Source organism: Lynx canadensis, chromosome C1 (assembly GCF_007474595.2).
Source record: "Lynx canadensis isolate LIC74 chromosome C1, mLynCan4.pri.v2, whole genome shotgun sequence".
Taxonomy (NCBI): Eukaryota; Metazoa; Chordata; class Mammalia; order Carnivora; family Felidae; genus Lynx; species Lynx canadensis.
Genome location: NC_044310.1, coordinates 212419303 through 212444172, shown reverse-complemented (window position 1 = coordinate 212444172; position 24870 = coordinate 212419303). Strand labels below are relative to the sequence as shown.

Here is a 24870-nt window from a genome sequence, read left to right as displayed (position 1 = left end):
TATATTTAGTATTGACTATATTATTATGCCTTATTCCCACATCCCTTATTTATAGAGTTGGGTCTTCAAGTGGAAGTCTTCAGTTTGTTCTGTTCCATTCTGGCCTCTCTGGATCATTCTGAAGCCTTATTTTAGGATTACCACGGTCTGCTGTCTTTCCCTTTGTAGCTCTCACCTATACATTTGAGAAGTTGTAGGCCTTGTCACATTTTATCTAAGTCATTAATAAAAATGTTCAGCTGGACTGAGACAAAGCCCACTGGAAATCCACTAGAAATTTCTCTCCAGGGTGATGGCAATCCATTTTGCAGCACCTTATGCACATGACCTTTAGTTAGATGTAAATCACTACACTGGAATTCTACCTAGCTCCTGTCTTTTCATTGATTCCATCGAAACAGATCTGTACAATTATTCAACATCCAGTATATCCTCATAGTTATAAAGGAGTAATTCTAATAGCTACTGTTTGCTCCACACATACTGTGTGGGGACACAATATTACCCTGACATACTAGCATTCTTACCTCCATTTTAACAGATGAAGAGCTTGAGATTAAATCCGCAGCAGGGCCGGGAACTGAACCCAGGCAGCCACACTCTGAGTACCCTCATCTACTGGCAACTATGAGATTAATATGACTGAACTTACTCTTCGTGAATCCATGCTGGCTGTGGGTACACGGTTTCCTTTCCAAAATGCTCAGATATCATCTCTTTAGAAACACTTTCTAGAACCTTACACAGGTAAAACATCAAGCTCCAAGCTCCACCAGCCTCTCTGGGGAATCTACCTTCTTTTACTCTGGAAAAATTGGAAATATATTCGTTGGCCTTCTGATGCCCCTCCCGTCTCCTTAAGTCCTCAAAAAAGAAATCATGAACAATATTTGGCCACTGAGTTACTATCTTAGTACACATTCATTCAAGCTACGGATCTTGTTAGTTTTAATTTAGAGGGGGTAGTTTTAATTTCCTTTTGAGACCCAGCACCCGTTCCACAGATTTGTAAATTCAAGTCTATGGATGAGCTGCATTTCTTCAAATTTTTTTGTGCACAGTGCAGTTTCTGGGGAGACAGGTCTGGTCACATCCTTCAAGGAGAGCTCGAGCCCCGGATCTACCCTCCTTTTCCGTGATGCAAATATTCTCTCAAAAAGGATGCCAGCAAACCAGGACAGGAGAGTTCTTCCTCCCCCTCAGCACCTTTGGCGTGAGGCTATCAGACTCTCACCGCTCTGACCGGGTTCCCTCTCGGAAGGATGGGGAGGGAAGGTGTGTTCTGATAGGTCCCCTGCCTCTCTCTCACATGTCGTCTTGGTCTGGGCTCTGCTTGATTTTGTCTTGGGCAGCTCTCTGTTCAGGGGCCTCTTTAGAGAGCGCTGCCTTTTCTGCGTAATCAGGAGCGGCTGAGATACAGAAGCCAAGCCAGCTTCCCAACAAACACGGTCTCTTCCAGAGTCCATCCTTCGAATCCTGAACCATCTTTGAAAGCTTCCCTTCTTCAGGGAGACACTACCTGCCTGGCTCTGCCCAGTCTTTTCCTCTCTGGCTTAACATGAGCTGACAGGGTTGATTTACCCACAGTGATTCCATCACCACCATTTTCTCCTTGGGGAGAATGGAATTCAAAGAAGCAGCCCTAACTGAGGGCTGATAATGAAATTATCAGCAAGGCCAATCGAGACTGTCAGATTCTGTGAATCACATTTCTGGCACAGTGTTAACACGTCTCCCTTCCCGTCAGCCAGCCGTGCCACCTGCGCCAGGCGCATGGCATCGAGCACTCCGCTGGGCTGGGAGGTACGACTGTGCCCCCCCCCCCCCCCCCCCCACTCCTCTCCTTCCCACCCCACCCCCACCTCTCCCAGAGTGGCCGCTCGCGGCTCATGGCTTGCTTTCTACACAGGATCTCTTCCCAACATGTGGTATTACCACACCTCCCTTCATAACAGGCCTGCTGCTTTTCAACGGAGCATTCCCTTCCACCAATATATCCTAATTATGAGTCCTAGCCCCAAAATGCAGTGACACAAAGACATCAGATTTGTCACTTTATGTTATAATCTCGAATTCATTTCATTCTGCTTTATGAATTGACATATAAATATCTGAGACCTTACCTAAGGCTCCTGACATCCTCTTTAATAGTTTCAGGAAAATAAATCCTCGGGTACTTCTCACGCTATTACCTTATTCTCATTCCAGGTGAAACCCTAATGGCCAGGTGCCCAGGTTTTCATCCTGTTTTAAGGGTGTTCATTCACTGTGAGGGACATATTTTACCTAGAGACCAAGGCTCATTATCTCAAGGGCTCTTTACCCTCATAAAACTGACCCTCACGAGGAAGTGGCTACTTCTCACCATAAGAGTGTCCATGGTTCCTGAGCATAGCGGTCTGCAGGTTAGTATGTTAAATCCTGATTAAAGTAGAGGTTCTAAATAGTCACCTATGAGGTCAGACATTTTATATAAGGGAACGTAACATATAAAGGCTTACTTTCATTGCAAGGAACACTAATAAATATTACTGCTTTATTTACCGTAAACAGCACAGAACCTTGCAATTCAAAACAAAAATCTGCACGTTGTACAGTTCTATGGAATCCTAGGTGCGTTTAATTTATACAAATATAGAACAGGGCGATAGGGCATACTGGGAAGGGAGGCCACATAAAAACGTGAACAGGGCAGGCAATTCTGCTCCTCTTGCCCCGAGCGTTCAATAAATAAGCTTTGGCATGAACATGGGACGGAGAGCTAAGCCCGTTGTTCCCCAGGGCCTGTCCACAGTGTGGAAAATTCTGCCCTGATTGTGCTTCTAATATTTCAAGACACGCATACTCCAAATTAGCATGGCCCTGAACAGAAGACAACGGCTTGGTGTTTAACCAAAGCAACTGCGACAGTACGTTCCAACACAGGAGAAAAACTCGTTTGTCCCACACACTGTGTTTCAACATACCACAGCTGATGAGTATGTTCACAGAAAAGTGTACTTGTGACCAAACTGACCGTACTTTTTGACAGAGTTTGCAATCTAACCCTCCCACCCTGTCGAAGCTGTGACTCTACTGCACACACCTAAGTCACACACACACACAGAAAACAGATCTTCTCCCTTGCCACTAGAGGGCAGACGGGTATAGACTCAGAGGTTAGACGTTTAGGAAAGAACAGCAAACTGGTTAATCTCACAAGTATATTTAGAATTCTACAGTTTTTATGTTACCTTGAATGTGGCAAATGCATCTGAAGCTATGTCAAACGTTGACATTTCGACATATCTGAAGAAGTCATAGAATTGTTCTGACCACAAAATGATTTTTGCAAGTGGTTCATGTCTGATGCATTCTCTTAACATTATCCCACAATTTAGAGCTATTTCTGGAGATTCATACCTGCAAAACGAAAAAAAAAAACAACACACCAACCATGATTGCTGTTTCAAAACCCCTATCACTAAACCGTTCACATTTTTAGAACAGGAAGTTGAGATGTGTCTTAATTAAGTGACCAGAGTGGGTTACAAAAGGCATCTCTGTCACAGCAGGGTGTGGTGAGCTCAAGTGGGTTTACTCCAGAGGGTGTGTGCACGCACGTGCGTGCACACACGCACACACACACACACACCTAGCTGGCAACAACTGCTTCAACCCAAAGAAAAATAAAAGGCATGGGAGTGATCACATAAATAAACATTCCTTATTGAAGCTAAAAGACTTGAGGAGAAGTATTCGGGGTCACACCCCCAAACGAATTCGTTTTACGTGGGGTGCCATCAAGACTTCAGAAAACCCAAAAGCTGAATTAAAAAAACACAACAGGAAACAAACAAAATCGTTTCCCAAACTCAGAGTATCTACATAGGTCTATCAAATAAGCAGCATTTTTACTTCGTTGTTTCAAGTCAATAGTCAAAACAGCGCCTCCAAGGCTCTTGGCAATGCCAAGCCTACGAAGCCGAAGGCCTGACCCTGCGGTCACAGAGCGCTTGTCGAGGAGGTCCTGCGGGACTTCGCAGTGGGTACTGGGGACGCCCTGGCATCTGTTCGGCACCCATGGCTGCGTCTCCCCTCTGTCAGGAAGGAGCCCCGTTTTCCTCTCAGCCCCACCGCCCCCAACCCTCCCACTGCCTCTCGGGCTGCACGTGCTGGCCACGTGTCCTTCCCACGCGGCGTCCCCTCTACCCTCCTGCGCTCGTTGCACTTCCCCACATCCAACTAGCAAGGACCTCCTCCTGGCCAAAACAGACTTCTCTCATGACATAAATTCCACTACTTAGTGTCCCAACGGTGCTGACCTTTGCATCTCTGTCTTTGGAAAAGGAAAGAAAAAGCTCTCTCAGTTCTCCTTTCCACCCCTCGGACTGTTCCTCTTTCTTGCCTGGCCGAGGGCATCCCTCTGGTGCCGCCAGCCTGCTGGTGGTGGGGCATGCCCCCCCCGCCCCCCGTGACTCCTAAATCCCTGCTCAGGTCTGCTCCTGGACCCTAGTCAGGCATTTTCTGTTGCCGCTGGACACTTTCAGTGAAAGGTCTACCGTAGCACTACATCTCAAAACTCGAATCTCTTCTCCCTCCACAGAACAGCCGCCCTCCCCTGCTTCCTCATTTCTGTTTTCTGGCACCATGATGTGGTTTCAGAAACCGGGTCTAAGACAGGTCTTGCAGAACCTCCTCGTCCGCTAACGGAAGCGTCCTAGAGCTGCAGTTACTACTAGCCACACGTGGCTACTGAGCACTCCAAATCTGGCTAGTTTGACCGAGGGACTGAATTTTACGTGTTAAGTTAACGCAAAATGAAATGATCGCCTGCAGCTTGGAAGAACTGCACTGGACAGAACAGTTCAAACCTCCCGCCTCCGTCTCTTCTCAACGCTTCTATCTTTAGAGCCACCACTGGTCCTCTGTAAGACTTCTTTGAAACATTTTAGTTTCATTCCCTTTCATCCATTCCCACTGCTGCATTAACCCACACCTAGAGAAAGGTAAGTGCTCCCGAACCAGCATCTTTGCTTAAGCTCTGTCTTAACGAATTTACCCAGCACACAAGTAGATCAACAGCATTTCCAGTTGAGGAGTTCAAAATGATTTCTCCTGCCCATCAAATAAAGACAAACTTCCGGGCTTAAACGTCCAGGCTCATGAGATCCGCTCCTTCAGTAAAAGGTCACCGCCCATTCTGCCATCAAGCACTCCAATTATCTCCCTATTGCTGCCAATCACCATGTTCATTCCTGTCCCTGGACCCACTCCCCTTTTTCCTATTAGAATTCTAAACCCTCTGGAACTTCAATCCTTAGTCTCACCTCTTCCACCAACCCTTGCCTTATTGACTAAACCCACACCGCACCCCCTGTTATCCCACAGTCCTAATCGTTATCTGCAGTGTTATCCTTCTGTTACACACAGGGTCATCACAGAGCCTCAAGAAAGGACTCCTCTGGATCACTTAGGGCACAGCTTCTAGCAGGCTGACTGGCGCTTGGGTGACTACAGCGTCTGCCCACAAAGTGGCTGGTCAAACAATTCACCTTCGCTGATCTGAATTTAACAAGCAGGAGACCAGAAAGACAAGAGTAAGACAGTTTGGTACAACAAGCTGGGCAGGTTTTGAGTGGTTTTTCAAGCTTGTCTTAAATGACTAAGCCATAAACTATCGAGTACAAGGCAAACAGTTATGCCGTACAACCTGTTAGCACTAGAGTGGAGAGCACATTCACATTTAAGTCACCGGGGGAAAAAACTGCTGCCTCCAGATGCAGCCTAACACTAGCGACAAGCCTATGTTGAAACGCACAGTGACTCCACCGGATGGCTAATGTCAAAGCACTTACGGCCTACGCAGTGGTCACACTGCAGGAGAGGAGTCTAGACTCGTTAAGTGAAGTACAAAAACCTTAAAAGGTAGCTCACAAGGCTCCTTGAAGAAATGGCTGTTTCCAGGTCTGAGGCGGGAATCTGTACAAAATCAGCACGGGATGTCTTGTGCCAGAAAGCAAGGAAGCTATCAAAGACTGATGGGGTCCTGCCAAAAGGACACAAGAGCCAATTTGAAGGAGCTTCCCGATGGCCCAAGATGACGCAATTTGGATATAAAAATTTGGACATCGTGACTGTGATGGATTGAAACACACCAAGTATATTTTTAAAAACCCCAGAACTGGAGTTCATAATGACCTGATCACCAATTTAAGAGAAAAGAGGACAAAGGAACATGTTAAATGAAACCACAGGGATGTAAAATTCAAAATATGTGATTTTTCTACAAAACATGACCCCGTTGCTTCAACAAGTAAATGGCATTAAAAAAAAAAAAAAAAAAAGGTGTAAGAGTCATATTAACCAAATTCAGTTTGTGCACCTCGCGTGGAACTGGATTTAAACAAACTAACTGAAAAGTGACATTTTTGTGTGTGAAAATCAGGGACATCTGAACATTGGGTACAAGACAATGTTAGGTCTGTAAATAGTATGGCGAGTATGGTAGGGGAAAAAAAAATCCTGGGGTGCACTATGTACTGGGGATGCACGCTGAAGGAATCTCAGGTGTGAGGAGGGAAAAAAGGAGGCAAAGCATGTGAAGTAAGAACGACAGAATGTCAATAACCATCCACACTGGGTGACGGGTAGGAAATGGCTATTTTATTCCCTCCAGTTCTCTGCCCAGTTTCCACTCTAAGGGCTACACGGGACGGGGAGACAGGCGCTGGCGGGCACGGGCACCAGCACCAGCTGCACCGCCCGGGCTTCTCCTCACCTCCCTGGAGGACGTTTCTGCTGCAGCCACTCACGTGAGAGCTGTCAACTTTTAAGAAAAAGATAATTTAAAGATAAACTGTACCTTAAAATTCTTACTTTAACAACGTTTATATCGTTCTTTTGGCTACTCTTAAGCGAAAACACAGGCAAACTAATTTATGATTTTTAACCACCACTGCTTTCTACGGAAAAGGAAATACTCAGTTTAAAAATACACAAAGGCATCTGGAAGGTGCTCTAAGAACACCAAAATTTCAAACTACTCACTACATGCTTACACACACAACTCTGGATTGGTAACAACAAAAAATGAGATGCCAAAAGTTCTGTATGGCAACATCTGAAGAAGCAACCAACATAGAGATTTAGAAACAGAATGAAGGAAATAGAATGCTGGCATCAAACACATGCACTGACTCATGCTTTGTCTAAACAAGTTTGAACTTGGGGGAAGTGTTAAACCACAGAGATGTGAATCAGAGGGAGGCAAGCTACAATGCGAGCGGTAGGAGAGCAAGCTGATTCACGCCAACAGTCATGCCACTAAAACGCCTGTCCGCCAAGTTAATAGAACAGCACCAACGCTGGGACAAACAGATACACACCAGACCCAGAGCTGGCGAACAACTCCTGTGTGAAGCAATAAGGTGACCTTGCCAATCGGGGAGGCTCACTGATGAGGGAGAAGAGGATTGGTTTTCTTTTGAGGTTTCGGTTTTTAGGCTTTTCTGGTTTTTGTTTGTTTGTTTTTTTCACACTGACAGACTACCACAAATACCTGCTTACTAGCCCAGTAGTTAAATGCACTGTCAATTACTAACCAAGTCGGTTGCTGAGTGGACACAAACAAGTACAACGCAAAGAGCACTACTTCATAAGCGTGTCCTCTGTTGACTGAACAGAGTCAACCTATGTAGCATCCAAGCTCCATTTACTAGGCAGCTTTCACAGCCTCACAGTGTGCATGTCTGCCAAAGATGTCTTTAAGCACATGATTTAACTGATATTTCATATAAATAAACTTCTAAAATCTAGAGAACAGAAAGAAGACCACAGAAGACTTTTTTCTTCAGTTGCATAGGATCTGAGACTTTAAGGGCTCACGATTCATCCACCTTTAAACTCCCATAGGTATTTTCAAATTCAATTGAACTCACTGGCTGAATTTTAAGAGGGAAGTGTGTTCAGGGCACCTGGGTGGCTCAGTCGGTTGAGCGTCCAGTTCTTGATATAGGCTCAGGTCATGATCTCAACAGTTCATGGGTTCAAGCCCTGTGTCAGGCTCTGTGCTGACAGTGTGGGGCCTGCTTGGGATTCTCTCTCTCCCTCTCTTTGCCCCTCCCCCGCTCATTTTTTTTTTCCTCTCTCTCTCTAAATAAACAAGAAAAAAAAAAAAAGAGGGAAATGTGTTCAAGATCTATGGGAAAATGAAATGACTGAACTACAGAGAAAATACTTTCCCACATTCACCATTGTGTTTTTGCCTAAGACCATCTTTCCTTTTTATTTTTCAACTGAGAATATAAATTTTGTTATATTGTACATACCCTTTCAATAACATGAACAAAATATTCTGTTGAGTGCAGATGTATTCAACAGTAGGAGTTCTTGTACCAATTTGTCTTCTGAGAATATTGTTGAAAATTTGAGCCACGTCTTTTTTGCCCTATTAGGAATACAATCATTAAAATATTTACCCGACTAACCACCAAAAAGCCCAGCCACCCTCCCAAATAAACTCAAATTAAGGCATTGCATATTTATATAATTATGACTGAATAGCTGACTTTAAAGTGCTCATAGATACTAAATTTTCTTTATTTATAATTTCAAATTCTAAGTCTTAATACTATACTATATTTACCATGAGCAATGTATTCAAAGTGAAATGTTACTACATATAATTTCTAACCCTTAAAATCATGCAGACTCAGATATGAAAAATAAAACCTTGCTATATGCTTACAATGTTCAGGGATCTGATTCCCACCCATAGGGAACAAACAGCCTCAAATAAAATGCTCGTGTTGTAAACAATACACGTAATTTCCTCTTATACTGATGGATGAGGAGAAGCTGCACGCTGCTAGTATAATAAAAATGAAAGAATTCTGTAAGAAGCTGAGCTTTCATGGCAAGTAGACATACCCCCTATTTAGTTAGGTCTGTTCAGGAGAGATTTTCTATAGATTAATCATGAAGGTTCTAAGTACCACATGATGTAGCAGTTCAGAGACCAGAATTATGTAACTGTGCTTTACAAAACGCAATAGAAGGACGTGACTGCTATACAGTGAACCTTATAATCAGAAACTGCACAAGAAATTAACAAACGGAGAACTGAACCCCAGGAGAGGTTTCAGAAGGGCCACTTGTTACGAGGCTGACGAGCCTGCAGGGCACTGAGTGAAATGCTAGCTTTCCAGTGCCAGAGATCATCCTGGGGCCTGTGCTAGATCAGGAGCGGCAACGGCAGTCTCTAAGAACCCATCTCAAGGGCACACACTTCTTGGTAAATTTAAGTCACTAAAGTCCCAAGTGAACATTAAATTCAGTGACCACGTTGGGGAATGAGATGTGTGGACAAAGGAGAAGGAACTGGATGTTCCAGTGCGTTCCCCACTTTGCAGGAAACAAACACTGTTGTTGGTGGAATTTGATACACTATTAAAAATACATGAAACCGGCTCCCTAAATGGAAGTATCATTTTTATGTGTTCTACAGGATAGCAATACTTTCTATTGTCCTTTATTACCAATATTATTCAAGCAACCTACGAACCACACTCTCTCATGACTCTTCAAAACTGAATCTGGCTATGTATCTGCCATTCTTTCCCCTGGTTTTTCAGGCACCTGCACAGACATCTGATCGACCACTCAGGATGATAAACACTGGGGCTTAAAACAAAGCCCACCCGTGACAAAGACTCAGAGGAACCTGCTAACCATGCCACAGCCCTTCATTACCATATATACTTTGCGGACTACTTTTCAGACTGCTGTCAAGGACCATTCTTCTCACCGTTAAATTCACTAGCTAAATGGCACGATTCAGCTACATAAGCTTGGGCAGTAATAGCAAGTGCCTCCCAGGGCCAGGCAGGAGATGCATATGGGCCCAGCAGGCCTTGAGACTGAACAGCAAGCTGCTGTGTGCAGCACACCCAAGCATGTCATGGTGTAGTGGCTGCTCTGTTCCAGCTGAGGGGCCGGGTGGGCCCACAGGCTCAATGTTGCCAGAGCTAAGATTTTCAAGGGAAGCCAGAAATTCAAAACTGTGCATAAAATCTCCTGCTATTTAGCCATTATCCTAATTTAAACATTTAAAAGTAGTGCCAAGCAAACAAAACGCGTGATCTCTGCTGTAATGAGTTCTCAACAGGTTAAAAAAAACAAAAAACACAAATATATAACTGGATGTCTCCTAAAATCTCTTCTACCTCTAAAATTCTAACATTCCACAGTCTTTAGATTTATACTCTGAGAACGAAAGGCCAGTGAATTAGGTGAAACAGCAGGTGTTTATTAAATATGATGTAAACAAAAGGGCACAGTGAATACCTAAGAAGCTTCGTACACGACGTGGTGGAACAGGAGAAGAGAGACCTGGCCCAAGCCTGGGGCGCCCCTGAGCTCCTGCCCAGCTCTGCTAATTAGGTGGGCAGCCTGGGCTCGCTTACAGGTCAGTAACCCCTGGGCCAAGAGCTCGACAGGAATCTTAGGATGTTTCAAAGGACAGAACACAAGGAAAAGGACCGTGAATAAGGTACTGTTTTTGAAAAATAAGAAACTGATTTCTGACCTCAAAGTCAATGAGCTGTAAATCTGCTACCAGGGTGCTCAGGAGCCCGCTGTTGTAGAGTTCTTGAGCGAGCTGCGCCACCGCCTCTGTTTGTGGCTCTTTCTCATTCGTGCCATACAGAATTTCTTTCATGGCAACCAGATTTTTGGAAACTTCTTCTGTAGCCTAGATTTGGGGGGAGAGGAGAGAAACAACTCATTAAAAAAAAAAAAATATATATATATATATATACATATATGAAACATACCTACACTTGTTAAACACCTTCTCTCTACATTACCTGCCCAGAAAGCTACGTAAAAGACACAAAAGTGTGCAAGCCCTGTGCCTGACCTGGGAGCTGAGCACTGTGGACATGTGTACACGTGGGCCCCGACACATGTGTTCGAGGAGGGGCCGGCAGGTTACAACATGCACCCTTGAATACTGCCGACAGTGGTACTGTAGCAGGAACAGAACAGGGAGGGAAAGTTTAATCCGCCCCGCCTGGCAGGGAAACAACACGGAAGAGGCACCTGAGCTGACCAGACAACGGGGAACACTGACAAGCAAGAATGAGGGAAAAGGAGACTGAGGACAAAGGGGAGGCATGAGATGCGGATGAGGGAGCGGGAAGAGCACAGGGTCTGTCCAAGAAAAGGCATGGGGGAAATAAGGGAATGACACAGAAGGGGGCTTTGAACGTAGAGCTAAAATGTTAGGAATAAATAAAAAATCACTAAAGAGCCTCCACTTCTGGCCAAGACGGAGGAACAAGCGGCCAATTTACCTTCCTCCATGAACAAGATGAAAAAATAGAAATTATACGAAACAATAAATTTTAAACCCTGAACTTCGGACAGCACAGGGCAGTGATGCTTGAGAGGAGGGAAACGAATGAAGTGAGGCTCACACCTGCCCCAGCTTATTGCCTGGAGAGGGTTTCCAGGCCACATCACGGGGGGGGAGAAGGCAGGCAGAACCAGCCGTCTCCACAAGTCGAGGAGACAGCTGGGAAACTGCAGGGCAGGGTACCAGAGAGGAGAGAGATTAGCTTCTGTAGTGGAGTACTGATAAGCAGGTGCATGGGAGGAACACACCCAAAGTCAGGGAACAGCCATGGAGCTCTTTCCAGGCAGCCTGCCCATCTCTGGTCTTCTCTAGAAAACGCCCTGTCAGCTTCTGTAACTGTTCTTTAAGAAGGGGGGGGGGGGGCTAAGGTCCCAATCCCATCTAGAATGGAATGATGCAGATAACACTAGACCACAACCTCTCTGTAAATGTCACAAATGTTAATGTACCCTGAGGCTACCATCAAGAATTTCTGCAACTAAGTCAGAGAATTCATTTGAAGCCAGGTCTCTGAATGACACTGCAATGAAGGCTTTAATTTGGCCTCATTAACAGCCCATCATTCAACTCTGTGGAGGTAGCTCTAGACTCTGAAGGACATCCAACATATCAGCTATCACTCTCATATTTGCAATCATCCGCGGATCTGACACGGCCACCTCCCACGGCCTCCATCATTAACCACAACACTGAAAAGGAAATAACTGAATGGAACCCACCGTTATGCCTTTGAATCATCATACTCTTTTCAGTAACAATCTACTAATAATCTTTGGGCGTGGTCTTCAGTGACTTACATATAAACTTATTTCCAAATCATATGCAAACGACTTTCTGTTAAATACTTTGATAAAATACGAAAACATTTGACCCATGAACCACAAAAGGGTTTGAACTATGCTAGTCCACTCACACGCATCTTTTATAGGACAGTACTATAAATGTATTCTCTCTTATGATTTTCTTAGTAACATTTTCTTTTCTCTAGCTTACTTTAAGAATACAGCATCAAACATATATAACATACAAAACGTGTTAACTGTTTATTTTATGGGTAAGGCTTCTGGTCAACAGCAGGCTATTAGTAGTTAAGTTCTGGGGGAGTCCAAAGTTGTATATGGATTTTTGACTGTTTGGGGGGGGAAGGCAGTGGCCTTATCCTCGTGTTGTTCAAGGGTCAACTGGATACTACTTCTTCCACATTTCCTGAACATAAGAAAACGAGGTAAAGTTAATTTGGTGTGATCTTTTTATTAGGCCTATGTTGATTTCTTTTTTTTTTTTTCAATGTTTATTTATTTTTGGGACAGAGAGAGACAGAGCATGAACGGGGGAGGGGCAGAGAGAGAGGGAGACACAGAATCGGAAACAGGCTCCAGGCTCTGAGCCATCAGCCCAGAGCCCGACGCGGGGCTCGAACTCATGGACCGCGAGATCGTGACCTGGCTGAAGTCGGACGCTTAACCGACTGCGCCACCCAGGCGCCCCGGCCTATGTTGATTTCTAAGGACTACTACTTTCTTTTCTAAATGTTTAAAATCATCCTGTTAATCCCATACAAAACCTTACTCAGTACCAATGATAAACAGAATCTCTAACTTTTCCAGTCTGCTGTTACTACCCTGTTCTGTTAACGCCTTAGATTTCTGATCGCAGTTCATCGTCCAACACATCAATTTTAAGCATCCCAAAATGTACTTTTTGGGGGCCGGTAGGTAAAATCATTCATCAGTAGCCAATGTTCTCTTACAAACTAAGTACATGTGTGACCTCTGTAATTTCATTTTATTCATCTTTATTCTTCAGATGATTTTCTTTGACAGGGAGGAACCTGACATTCAGCAGGCTTTTGGAGTGTATTATCTGTGGGTTTTGTACCAGTGACCCTAAGTAGTAGGCCTCAGCCCCCTGTGCTCCTCTGGCCAGCTTACCGTTGTGAGGCTCTTGGGAACCTTTCATACGCCTCAGCTTACAAATGCTCTTCTTTGAAGTCACGAGTTTAGATCTGAATCTAGACCATACTCTGTGCTGTCTTCCGACAGCAAAAGACAAATAAGAAGGAGGGGGGTGATAGTCAAAAGGTATGAAGTTTCTTTCTGAGGCGATGAAATGTCCTAAAATCGACTGTGGTTATGGTTGCACACTGTGAATAAACTAAAAACCACGGAACTGTGTGAGTTACCTCAATAATGCTACTTAAAAGAAGAGGGAGGAGAGAAGCAAGGAAACAGAAAGCAACTTACAGGATTTCTGAGATGAAAGGCAACCCAGACCCACTCTTCTTCCCTCTCACCTGTATTATGGGTGGTGGCGGGATGCGGGGGGCCGGGGGGGGCACCAATGGCATTCCCACATCTGCTAACCACTGTACTCATCTGCTTATGCTGATCCTTCTGGATTCCACTCACTCTCTGGCTTTCTCAGGAACTCAACATGTCTGTTTTCTCACCTCCTTCTCTAGTCAACTCCCTCTCACTTGTTTTTCCCCCAATCAGGTTTTAAATATGACCAAAATCATTAACAAAATCAAATAAGCTCTCCTTTGACCAACCACACAGAACCTTCCCGGCTACTGCCCACCCGTAATTAAGCCTCTAAAAAGCATCTACTACCTGTGAGTGCTACAGTCCACATCTCCTTCCTAGTCACTTCCAGCCCAATCCCATGTGGCTTTTCCACTGAGTACATTACAGCTTTCAGCCAGTCACCAATGACCTGCCTGCCAGGAAACACGATTCTCAGTCTTTAGTACATGTCAGCTCTTGGCAGCATTTAAAGGTGTTGATTACACCCTTCTTTTAAAACTGCTCCTCCCCTGTCCTCTGTGACTCACTACCACCCTAATTTTTCCTGCCTGTCTCCCTGGTTGCTCCTTCTTGGCTCGTCCCTCTCGAAGAGGCCATTTAAATATTGGGAATTCCTCAAGGCAGGGTACAAGGCCTCTTCTTCTCGTTCTATCATCTCTCCCCCAGTGATGTCATCTACACCCACGGCTTTAATTAACACCTAAATGCAGATGCCTCACAGATTCCTATCTCTAATCCAGTTCTCTTACTAGTACATTCCGCAGCCTACTTGAAATGTCTCCACTTGAATGTCTTGAGGTACCGCAAACCCAATGCTACCAAAAACAGAACTCCTGATCTTGCCCTAATGCCTGGTACATTTTTCTCTTGTTCTCTATTTCAGGGGATGATACCACTCCCGCTGCTCTCGTGAATGTCAGAAACTCAGAAGCCATCTTCAACCCTTTCCTCTTTCTCACCCCATCCCAATACCTAATTCAACACCGTGTCTCCCCAATCCATCCATTTATCCCCGTACCACCACCACCCACGTCAGAGTTCCCATAATTCTTGCCTGGACTATAGTTTACTGACTAATTTTCTTGAATTCCCTATAATCCATTCTCCGTATCACAACTAGAATGATCCTTTTTTTTTTTTAAGTTTATTTATTTAATTTGAGAGAGACAGAGAGCATGAGTTGGGTAGGGACAGAGGGAGAGACAATTTTAAACAGGCTCCGTGTTGTCAGCGCAGAGCTCAACGCAGGGCTTGAACTCACAGACCGTGAGATCATGACCTGAACTGAGATCAAGAGTCAGATGTTTAACTGACTGAGCCACCAGGGCGCCCCTAGAACGATCCTTTCTTAGCACAAATAAGATTGTCATCACCTTTGCTTCAAATGCTCCAATTACCTATTGGTCTCGGGATGGAGAAAATTTCTTAACGTGGCCTGTAAAACTCTGCATGGTCTGACCCCGTCTTACCTTACCCTGGGCTACAATTTCTCCCCCACTATCTCTACGTCAATACTCTGGTCACACCGGAATTCTTTCAGGATCCCTGCGCATGTGGTCTGCCAGGCCCATGCCTTGCCCCCACCTCCCGGCCACCTCACATTCTTCCTTCAGGCTCAACTCAATGCTCACTTCCTCAGAGGTGATCTTTCTAGGTAAATTCCATCATACATTCACCACCACCACGTACTTCTTTTCTCACGGTTGCATGTAATTCTGCTTTTCCTTGTGATTTCTAATTAACGTGTTTTCTTCTGCTCTGTCAGGAGCCCAGTGCTTGCAAGTGTGCTATACACGGTCGATGAATGGCTCAACATCTGCATCATGATCATCGGGATGTAAAAAAAATCCAAATGAAAACCGAACATGGGGAAATATGATGTTATCACACCATGAAGCCAACGAATTCCTAAGACGTAGTGCATACAAGAAAGGTAATCTACCTGACAGAGCTACATCAGTGAGCAATGAACATAAATCCCTGTGTTGTCACAGAGAACAATCTGGAAGAAGACACCCCAAACTGAGTATAGTCTGCCTATGGCAACAGGTAAGAAGAATATATATATATATATATTTTTAAAGTTTATTTATTTTGATAGAGAGAGAGAGAGATCGAGGGAGAGAGTGCGCACACGTTTGAGAGCAGGGGTGGGGCAGAGAGAGGGAGAGAGAATCCCAAGCAGGCTCTGTGCTGTCAGCGTAGAGACTGACTCGGGGCTCGATCTCACAAACTGTGAGATCACAACCTGAGCTGAGATCAAGAGTTGGATGCTTACCCAACTGAGCACCCCAAGGAGAATATTTTCACTTTTCACTTGCTCTATTTCAGATCTGTATATTTTACAATTCACATTTTATTTTTTTTAAAGGAGCAAAAAAATAAAGGGAATTAGATAAATAGATCAAAGTGCTTACGACACTGGTGCTGATTTATCTTCTTTAAAAAAAAATTTTTTTAATGTTTATGTGTATTTGAGAGAGGGAGAGAGAGTGTGAGCAGAGGAGGGGCAGAGAGATGGAGACAAAGGATCTAAAGTGGGCTCTGTGCTGACGCAGTGAGCCAAATGTGGGGCTTAAATCCATAAACCGTGAGGTTGAAACACGACCTGAGCCGAAGTCGGACACCCAACCGACTGAGCTACCCAGGTGCTCCTGATTTATCTTATCTCTGCTTCTGTTCACTTTTTTCACTCCTCCCCAGAAGATATCCCCTCTAAATTTCTAAAACTTCTAACAAATACTAGTATTACATATGTAAGTAGTTTACATATGTAAGTAGTAACTAATCACACCTTGAAAATCAACAGTGCCACAAACAATGCCAAATGAAAAGCTAAAGACTGGAATGAGTTTAACAACAAAAGGCTAACTTGAACTCATCAGAAACACAGAGTGGCACTGGGGACAGGAGACTTCCAAACCTGGGCATATCGCGCTCTCTCTGTATCTGAACATCTAGCTTCACTCCTGCCATATTGAGATAAGACTTCATAATGAGGAAATCCATGGTTAGTTAGCATCTACAGAGGATAATCAGCAGCATGATATGAAAAAACTAAACCTCATCAACCTTGTTATTTACTAGCAGTCCTGATAAATGAGAGATTAGGTGCATATTTCAATTAAGGACTTTTAATTTGATGCATATTTCAACTGCTTCTGTGATGTCTGTTCCATATGACATGGATAATTATAAGCTGATTAAACTACAACTTAAAAAAAAAGAAGAAGAAGAAGAAACCTGTCCAAATTTTACTAAAACATGATCAGAAAACCTTAAGTATTTCACCTGAAAAGGTGATGTGGCGGGTGTTTACTGAATGAAGATACAAGAGAGAACAGATACCCTCGTCTGTTCTTGTGTAGATTTGGCTTGGTTCTCTTCATCAGCATTCACACTGGTGACTCCGCCTAGCCCCCCCATCTCTGACCTGCTTGCATTAAGTCAACATGTTCTCTGCCTCTCTGACCACATCCTCCTTACCTGCACCTCCTGGTCTGTCCCTTCACACCTCATGAGTAAGCTACTCACACCTGCGTTTCTCCAAGCCCTATACCCTTTCAAACTGCTGAGATCATCGTGTCACCTAAGCCACTGGGCTCCTTAATGACCACGTGGCCTATCCTGCTAAGACTGCATGTTTTAGTGCTGCCCGTGCCCACAGCTCCAGGTCTCTTGCCCCCCTAAACGCTGGATGTTCTTCACTGGAACTTTCTCTATTTCAGCAACCAGGGTTCTGAGCACCGTAGAGGAAGTGCCGGAACCTGCGGACACTTGGTTTGCCAAAGTTCATGCTGTTCAATTGCCTTCAATCCAGTCAGAAACATTTCTACAAACTGGATTATTTCTAACCAGTAACTCCTAGCAGCAGATGTTTCAAAACTGCTCTACTTTCCTCAAGAGACTTCAGTCTTTCTCTCTGCTCCCTATCTGAACATCTAGCCTCACACCTTCCATGCTGAGATAAGACTTCATAATGAAAACATCCCTGACTTCCTCCATCCATCTTGATGTATTTCTGCCATGCTCCATCTCAACTCTGGACACACACCATAATCACTTGGGGCCTTGAAAAAAGATGCCCCATCCCCCCGAGAGACTTATTAATGACAAAAGGAAAAATAGTACTTTCACATGCAGACACCATCATACATGAGATCAAAGTAAATGGCAACGAGACCATTGAGCTCATAGCCTCCTGAGGAGGCGCTGCAAAGGGTACAGCATTCTGTGATTTTCTTGCCAAAAAGGCCTCACCTGCATTGAATCATAAGGAAACATCGGCCAAACCCAGAGACAGTCTACAAAATAACTGGCCAGTACTTTTCAGAAGTGTCAAGGTCACAGAAGTCAACAGAAGACTGAGACACTGTTCCAGATTAAAGGAGAGCAAGGAGACGTCACAACTAAATGCAAAGTGACATCCTGAACTGCATCCTGGTCCAGAAAAAGGACATGAGTAGGACAACTGATGGAATTTGAAAAAGATCCATGGATTAGTTAATAGGATCCTATAAATGTCAGTTTCCGGATTCTGATCATTAGACTGTGGTTATGTAAAATGTTAACATTTAGGGAGGCTGGGTGAAAGGTACTCTCTTTGCAATCATTTTGTAAGAATAAAAAGTTCATCTACTCTCTTATTTTGCTTTTTCTTCACAGGAGAGGCATCTCTCCTTAGTTTCAAGGCTGATGGCTCAATATATGTGTGCTGGAGAAAAGGCTCCTAAACATGGAGTCTGGTCTTTCCTCAAGTCCCCCCATGTGCCATTTTGCCAGTTGTGTGGCCTTGTGGAAGGTGTAGATTCCATACCTTCAGACCTGAGATTCCAAATAAAGGTTCTCCCTATTCTCTACTGCCCTCTCCTCTCTTCACCTTCCTGCCCTGATATCTTTGTGTCTCCTCAAGTGACCCTGAATGCTCACACTACTCCTCTCCACCCTCGGAACCCCCACATTCACAAAGCCTTCCCTCACTTCCCCCACTCTCGTCCTCTGATGCCACAGCCGTTGCTACGCTGTTTCGGCCCCTGGCCTTGTAGCCTTAGATCTTCTCCTCTCTACCTCGCATTTCCCTAACTTACCCTCGGGCTACAGAAAAGGCTTGCTTACACTTTTTTATCCCCTCCCCTCTCCAATGTCTGAGATGGTGACTTACACGTGGCCTGACTTCATGATTTTGTTAACTGACTAAACCAAGCCTTTTAGTTAGTCGAACACGGTGTTGTGGGACACAGATGCTACCCTCGGGTGTCCACTGAGCATCACGTTAAGTTTCATGGGCACAGACTACTAACAGCAGCCAATTGTTTTACAAATACACGGTCATGAAGAAAACCATGCGGAACAATTAGCACCCCTCATGACCAGCCAGTCATGTGACTGGAAAATGATGTGGATCATGCCTCACTAATCGTGCTGCTGCCCTGTCTGGGTGAGAAGCACAGAACTGTAAGTTCTTAGTTGTTTTCTCGAGGCTTTTGAGCCACACATAGTGGGAATTTGGGGATACCCCACAGAGCAGAGTCACAGGGACAAGAGTCCGGGGCTTGGTAAAGCTTCTTGGAATCGAGGCTCCAAGGTGAGAAGCCTTGCTGCTAACTGCCAGAGGCGAGGCATATTAATCCTATGCCAGAAGCCTCGCTGACTTCCACCTACAGCTTACTGGTAACAACTTCGTCTCCAATTAGTATCTTCAAGAAATATTTTAAAATTTAACAATGTAAATTACAGGATCAACCTAAAGCAGTAACCACCAATACTCCGAAGTTCACCTCCCACGCTCACTTCACTAGTAACGATATCAGATCCATACCTCTTTCCCTCCCAGCGTGAGGACACAGGAACTACTTCAAATTTTTAAGTGTAGTGTCCATATGATAACCTCTCCAATGAGAACCAAGGCTGGGAGCCTCTGCACCACCTGGTTTCCCATTAAAAAAGTACAGTGAAGTGGCAAAATAATTAGTAAGCCAAACACTGGTGAAAATGGCCTATCTCAAGACCACCAACAACTCAGAAGTTTTCGTGTGAAATCTCTTGCCTTAGCCCAACGTTCCCACAGCACCCATCACTGTACTATTTTACTGTCATCAGGGGCAACCACTAGGCACAAAGTAGTGATACAAAAATACCATTTTAGAAGAGGAGAGACTCACTCACTCATGAGTGCTTGCAGACCATGTCCCTAAAGTGCTCATGTCCCTTTTCACCCTCCTCGTCTGGATCCAGGCCCAAATACTCAGTAGATCTCAAAGTGGCCTCACAGTAGGAATGCGAGGTGACAAGGTAGCTACTCATAGGTGCAGGCACAGGGTTGTATCTGGTGGGGTGTAAGACTGGGTCTGCCCACTCTCTTACCCCCAGTTTTTAATACTGTTACTAGGTAAGCCTAATGTTAAGATACAAAGCACACTGAAAAATAAACACAGCTAAAGTAGTATGTTTAAAGTACAGATATGCCTGACTGCAAAATTAAAAGGTAAAAAACCCTTTAAAAAAAGATATTTTACTTCATAACGATAATTAAGTTAAAATGGTCCAATATGTTTTCCCTCCTACCAGAGGCAAAGACTTCTAAAAGATACACTGGGGGGGGGGGGGGTGGTGAAAAATAAAATGAAACAACACACTAGATGGCAATTTGGCAAAATGTAGCAGAAAGTTTTAAAAGGTGCAATCTCTATGAATCCCACATTACACCTCTAGGAATCTATCCAAGGGAAATAGAGAATTATGCAAAGATGTAAGTATAAGCAGTGTGATTTACAATAGCAAAGAATTAGAAAAGTTATCCCACTGACCTGGTTAAATTATAATGTACCCATAAAACAGAAGACCAAGCTTTAAAAATAAGTAGATCTCTACTGACATGCAAAGATGTTAACATTAAAATGAAAACATAAACCGGGTTACAGAACAGTATGATCCCACATTCATTTACTTATTTGCCCCAGAGACAGAGTGAGAGGGAGGACACTAGAACAAGAATGAGAATCTAGAAGGATATCCCACCATGTCAACACTAGTTATTTCATGTAGTAGTGGAATTAGGAGGATAAAGCTCCTAAAGATAAAAATACACGTATAGAAATCAATCACAACTATTAGACATAACGAAAGGAGCACAGCTCTCTCAGACACGTGCACCCCCATGTTACCCACAGAGTGCTTCAGAAAAGAGAAAACAGAAGGTGCCGATGTCATCCTCCTCTTGCCCCCCCCCAAATGATTTCAAATGAACAGGACTGTGGCAGATAGATGCTAAAGTAAGGAGAAAGAATCTGATGACTAAGGTTGTGAGCCAGGAATATAAAGGCAACATTTCTTTTTCTTTCCTTTCCTTTTCTTTCTTTCTCTCTTTCGTCCTCTCTTCCGTTCTCTCTCTCTCTCTCTCTTTCTTTCTAAAGATTTTATTTTTAAGTAAACTTTACACCCAATGTGGACCTCAAACTTACAGCCCTGAGACCAAGAGAAGCATGTTCCACTGACTGAGCCAGCCAGGCACCCCAAGGCAGCATTTCTTAAACCAGTCAGTCAGGAGGAGAGGGACCAATTCTCTCGGCGAAAATAAATCATGAAATGAACTGTCAAGTTTGAGTGATGCTGCAGTATGCAATCAGAGCACCTTAAGTGTTGAAAGAGACATCAGCAATCCTCCAAATAAGTGGCTTTTAAATCCTTTCGGGGCCACTGATATTCTGTTCTCTACTCTGTCCATAATCATTTTTTCAAAATAAAAATCTTATGTAGAATCCCAATATACAAATGAGGATAAAGGAAAACTAAAAAAATGTACAAAGGGAGGAGCGCCTGACACCAGGGCCTGCTTCTCGATCTCGAGCACACACCCTTGGAACGTCAGGCTTAAACGCAAACGCACACACAAAACACTCATTTTCACATGCCTCCACTTCTAACCACACTAAAACTCCCTGCTATAATCTGTCTCATTAGAAGTATCAAGTTCCTCTAGATAAGCAGGTAGCAAACTTTTTGTGGGTCATATAGTCTCTGTCACAACTACTCAACTCCGCCACTGCAGCAGGAAAGCAGCCACAGACGTGTCAATGGATGGGCATGTGTTTAATAATACTACTTTATTTATTAAACCAGGTAAGGGGCCATCCTGGGCTGCAGTTATTGACTCATGCTCTGGAAAATATCTGGTGGGTAGAAAATAGGCCGAAGGGTACACGACCCTAGAGTTGGCTACAGACAAGCATCACATCCTCTCAATTCTCCCTCAGAAATCTAGTCTCCTATCTCAATCCTCCTTATCCTTTCATGTTCCCTCTCACCAGAGTACTCTCACGAAGTGCATCTTCTGCCATTACGTCCATCTTCTCCAACACACTTCCCATCTCGCCCCATCTCTGACTGAAACGCAGCTGGTGGGAATGGGAAGTGGTACGGCAACTCTGGAAAAGAGTTTGGCGGATTCTTGCAAAACCAAACGTAACGGTTACGACTCTTGTACTCTTGGGCATTTATCCCAGAGGAATGAAAACCTATGTTCACACAAAACCCGTACAAAAATGTTCACAGCTTTATCTGTAACAGCCAAAGACTGGAAACAGTCTAGATGTCCCTCAATGGGTGAATGACTAAACACACTGGGGTATATCCACAGAATGGACTGAAACTCAACAATCCGGAGGAATTATCGCTACTCAAAACTACCTGCGTTGATCTCGTGGGAATTAAGCTGAATGGAAAAAAGCCAGTCTCAAAAGGTTATACACTGCATGATTCTATTTATAAAATATTCTCGAAATAACAAGATCACAGATTTGTGGCTGCCAGCAAGGGTTAGGGAAAGGGGGAGAGGAGATGGGTGTGGCTATAAAGGGGTAGCAAGGGGGGGGCACTGCGGTGATGGAACAGTTCCGTGCCTCGATTGTGGTGGTGGTTACAAAACAACCACATAGCTACACAGACAAAATTGGTGAGATGTGAACTAGGCCTGTGGACCCCACCAATGTCAATTTCCTGGTCCTGATATTGGACACAGTCATGTGCCGTGTTACCACTGGGGGACACTGGAGGAAAGGCACATGGCATCACCCCGTATACGTTTTTGCAACTTCCGTAAATTAATAATTATTTAAAAATAAATTTAGGGGCGCCTGGGTGGCGCAGTCGGTTAAGCGTCCGACTTCAGCCAGGTCACGATCTCGCGGTCCGTGAGTTCGAGCCCCGCGTCAGGCTCTGGGCTGATGGCTCAGAGCCTGGAGCCTGTTTCCGATTCTGTGTCTCCCTCTCTCTCTGCCCCTCCCCCGTTCATGCTCTGTCTCTCTCTGTCCCAAAAATAAATAAACGTTGAAAAAAAAAATTAAAAATAAATTTAAAACAGAGCAAAACAACGACAACAAAGATTTCTCCAGCTCCCTCGGTATATCTTTAGGTTGTACAAAAGGCCTTTTTCAATCCACCACAACCTACATCTGTAGCCTCACTTCCCACCACAATCCTCTATCCAGTCACCCCTATCCGGTCACCCTGAACTTGTCACCATGCTCTGGACATTCCATTCCCTCTCACACTTTGCCTGGCAACGCCCTAAAATCCAGTTCAAATACCACTTCAAACCTAACTTTCTACATGTACCTCTCCCTGACAGAGGCCATAACTGCTTTATCCCCTTGGTTCCCACAGAACTTCATTCCTACCTCCAAGCCTCTGTATACTATAATATTTATATACCTATTTCATCTAGTAGATTATAAACTCCTTAAGAATGGGGATAAAATTTGATCCATGTGCCCATCTATCTGCCCACATATATGAGGGCACTAAAATGTCTAAAATTCAATCAAGTTGGGAATCATCTTTTGCAGAAGATGACAATGGAGGTAATGAAGTCATCTTTTGCCAGAGACTGTCCTTCCAACCACTGTGCACATGAAACTTGGCATAAGGAAACATAATTCAGATGGGAATCATTGTTTATAAAGCATTCTTTTTGAGAAACAATTTTGAAATGATCTATTAAGCAGAATTTTCCATGCTTCTGTTCACCAATAGTTTATATAATCGAGTTTATTATAATTTACATGTGACTAGTTTTTATTGAGAAAGGTCTCAAAAGAGCCCAGATTTTTGGGGGACTGGGGAGGGAGGCTTAAATAATTTATTATTTTGTCTTATATTTTTATATTTTTGCATTTCTTTATACCCATTTTAGCAAAAAAAAAAAAAATCATTTAGCAAACCAGAGTCTTCTAAACACGTAGCAATCTATACTTAATACCTTAAATATCAATTCATTCTCAAAAAAGGGATTAAATGACCTCATTGAAAAAAAGTAAGTTCTTAAAGCAAAGTAAATTAAGATAAAGGATGAGATAAAATCTAAAAGTAAACTGAAACATGTTGATGCCATTGATAAAAGCAATTCTATTTTCACAGTAATTCTTGTGTTAATTAAAAAAAAAAACTCCTATAAACACACACACGTGCACCTCTCTACTAAAGAAAATGTCTGAGTCTTCTAAGCGGAAAGATCATGGGCTAAGAATAACCTATTAATAACCTTATGGTGTCAAAGATTACTCTAAACAAGTTTAGTAACCATGAGTCACTATTAAATGGCCATGCTAGGAAAGGCTACTCCCTCTGCCCCTCTTAAATATGCCAACATAGAGCAAACTTATTCCTCTCATGAAATGAGTGAATATAGCTATTCAACACTGTGAACACACGCATTCACAGCGATGAAGGGACCCAAGTATAAGCTGAACAAGGCAGTCATACCTTCTTTATATAGCATGCTGTGGGCAAAGAGTATGTAAATAGTCATTACATACACAGATTTATGTGGCTGTTAGCAATGAAAGAAAAAATTCCACTCCATCCCACTCCACCCCCATGCCCTAGTTACCTAAAAATAAGGATGGTAAGATAAACCATTTTTTTCCTAAAGGTATAAGGAGAGTAGTTTTTAAATTCTTTTAAAAAGGTGTGACACAGGTCCTAAGGGATTAATCTATTTGTATTATACACAATTCATAATATGGCAACTGTGTACAATATAAAACAAGTAAAAATACCAACACGTTACAAATAGGGGAATAAGCACTCAAATGTTGTATTTATCATTTTGTCCACAAGATCACAAGAAATGAATGAGAAAATGCACTTGGATGTAATGAGTAAATCAGA

General features: G+C 43.6%; 1 protein-coding gene across 2 annotated transcripts in view; it reads right to left on the bottom strand.

Moving 5' to 3' along the window:
• The window catches only part of CAB39 (calcium binding protein 39), an 87873-nt gene that overhangs the window by 14116 nt on the left and 48887 nt on the right, over window positions 1-24870 (bottom strand). For both annotated transcript variants that reach the window (XM_030327044.1, XM_030327045.1), the window contains exons 3-5: window positions 10568-10732; window positions 8310-8428; window positions 3234-3402 (exon numbers count right to left, since the gene is read on the bottom strand). In XM_030327044.1, the coding sequence (XP_030182904.1) occupies window positions 3234-3402; window positions 8310-8428; window positions 10568-10732 (453 nt within the window). The remainder of the gene's footprint in view (window positions 1-3233; window positions 3403-8309; window positions 8429-10567; window positions 10733-24870) is intronic.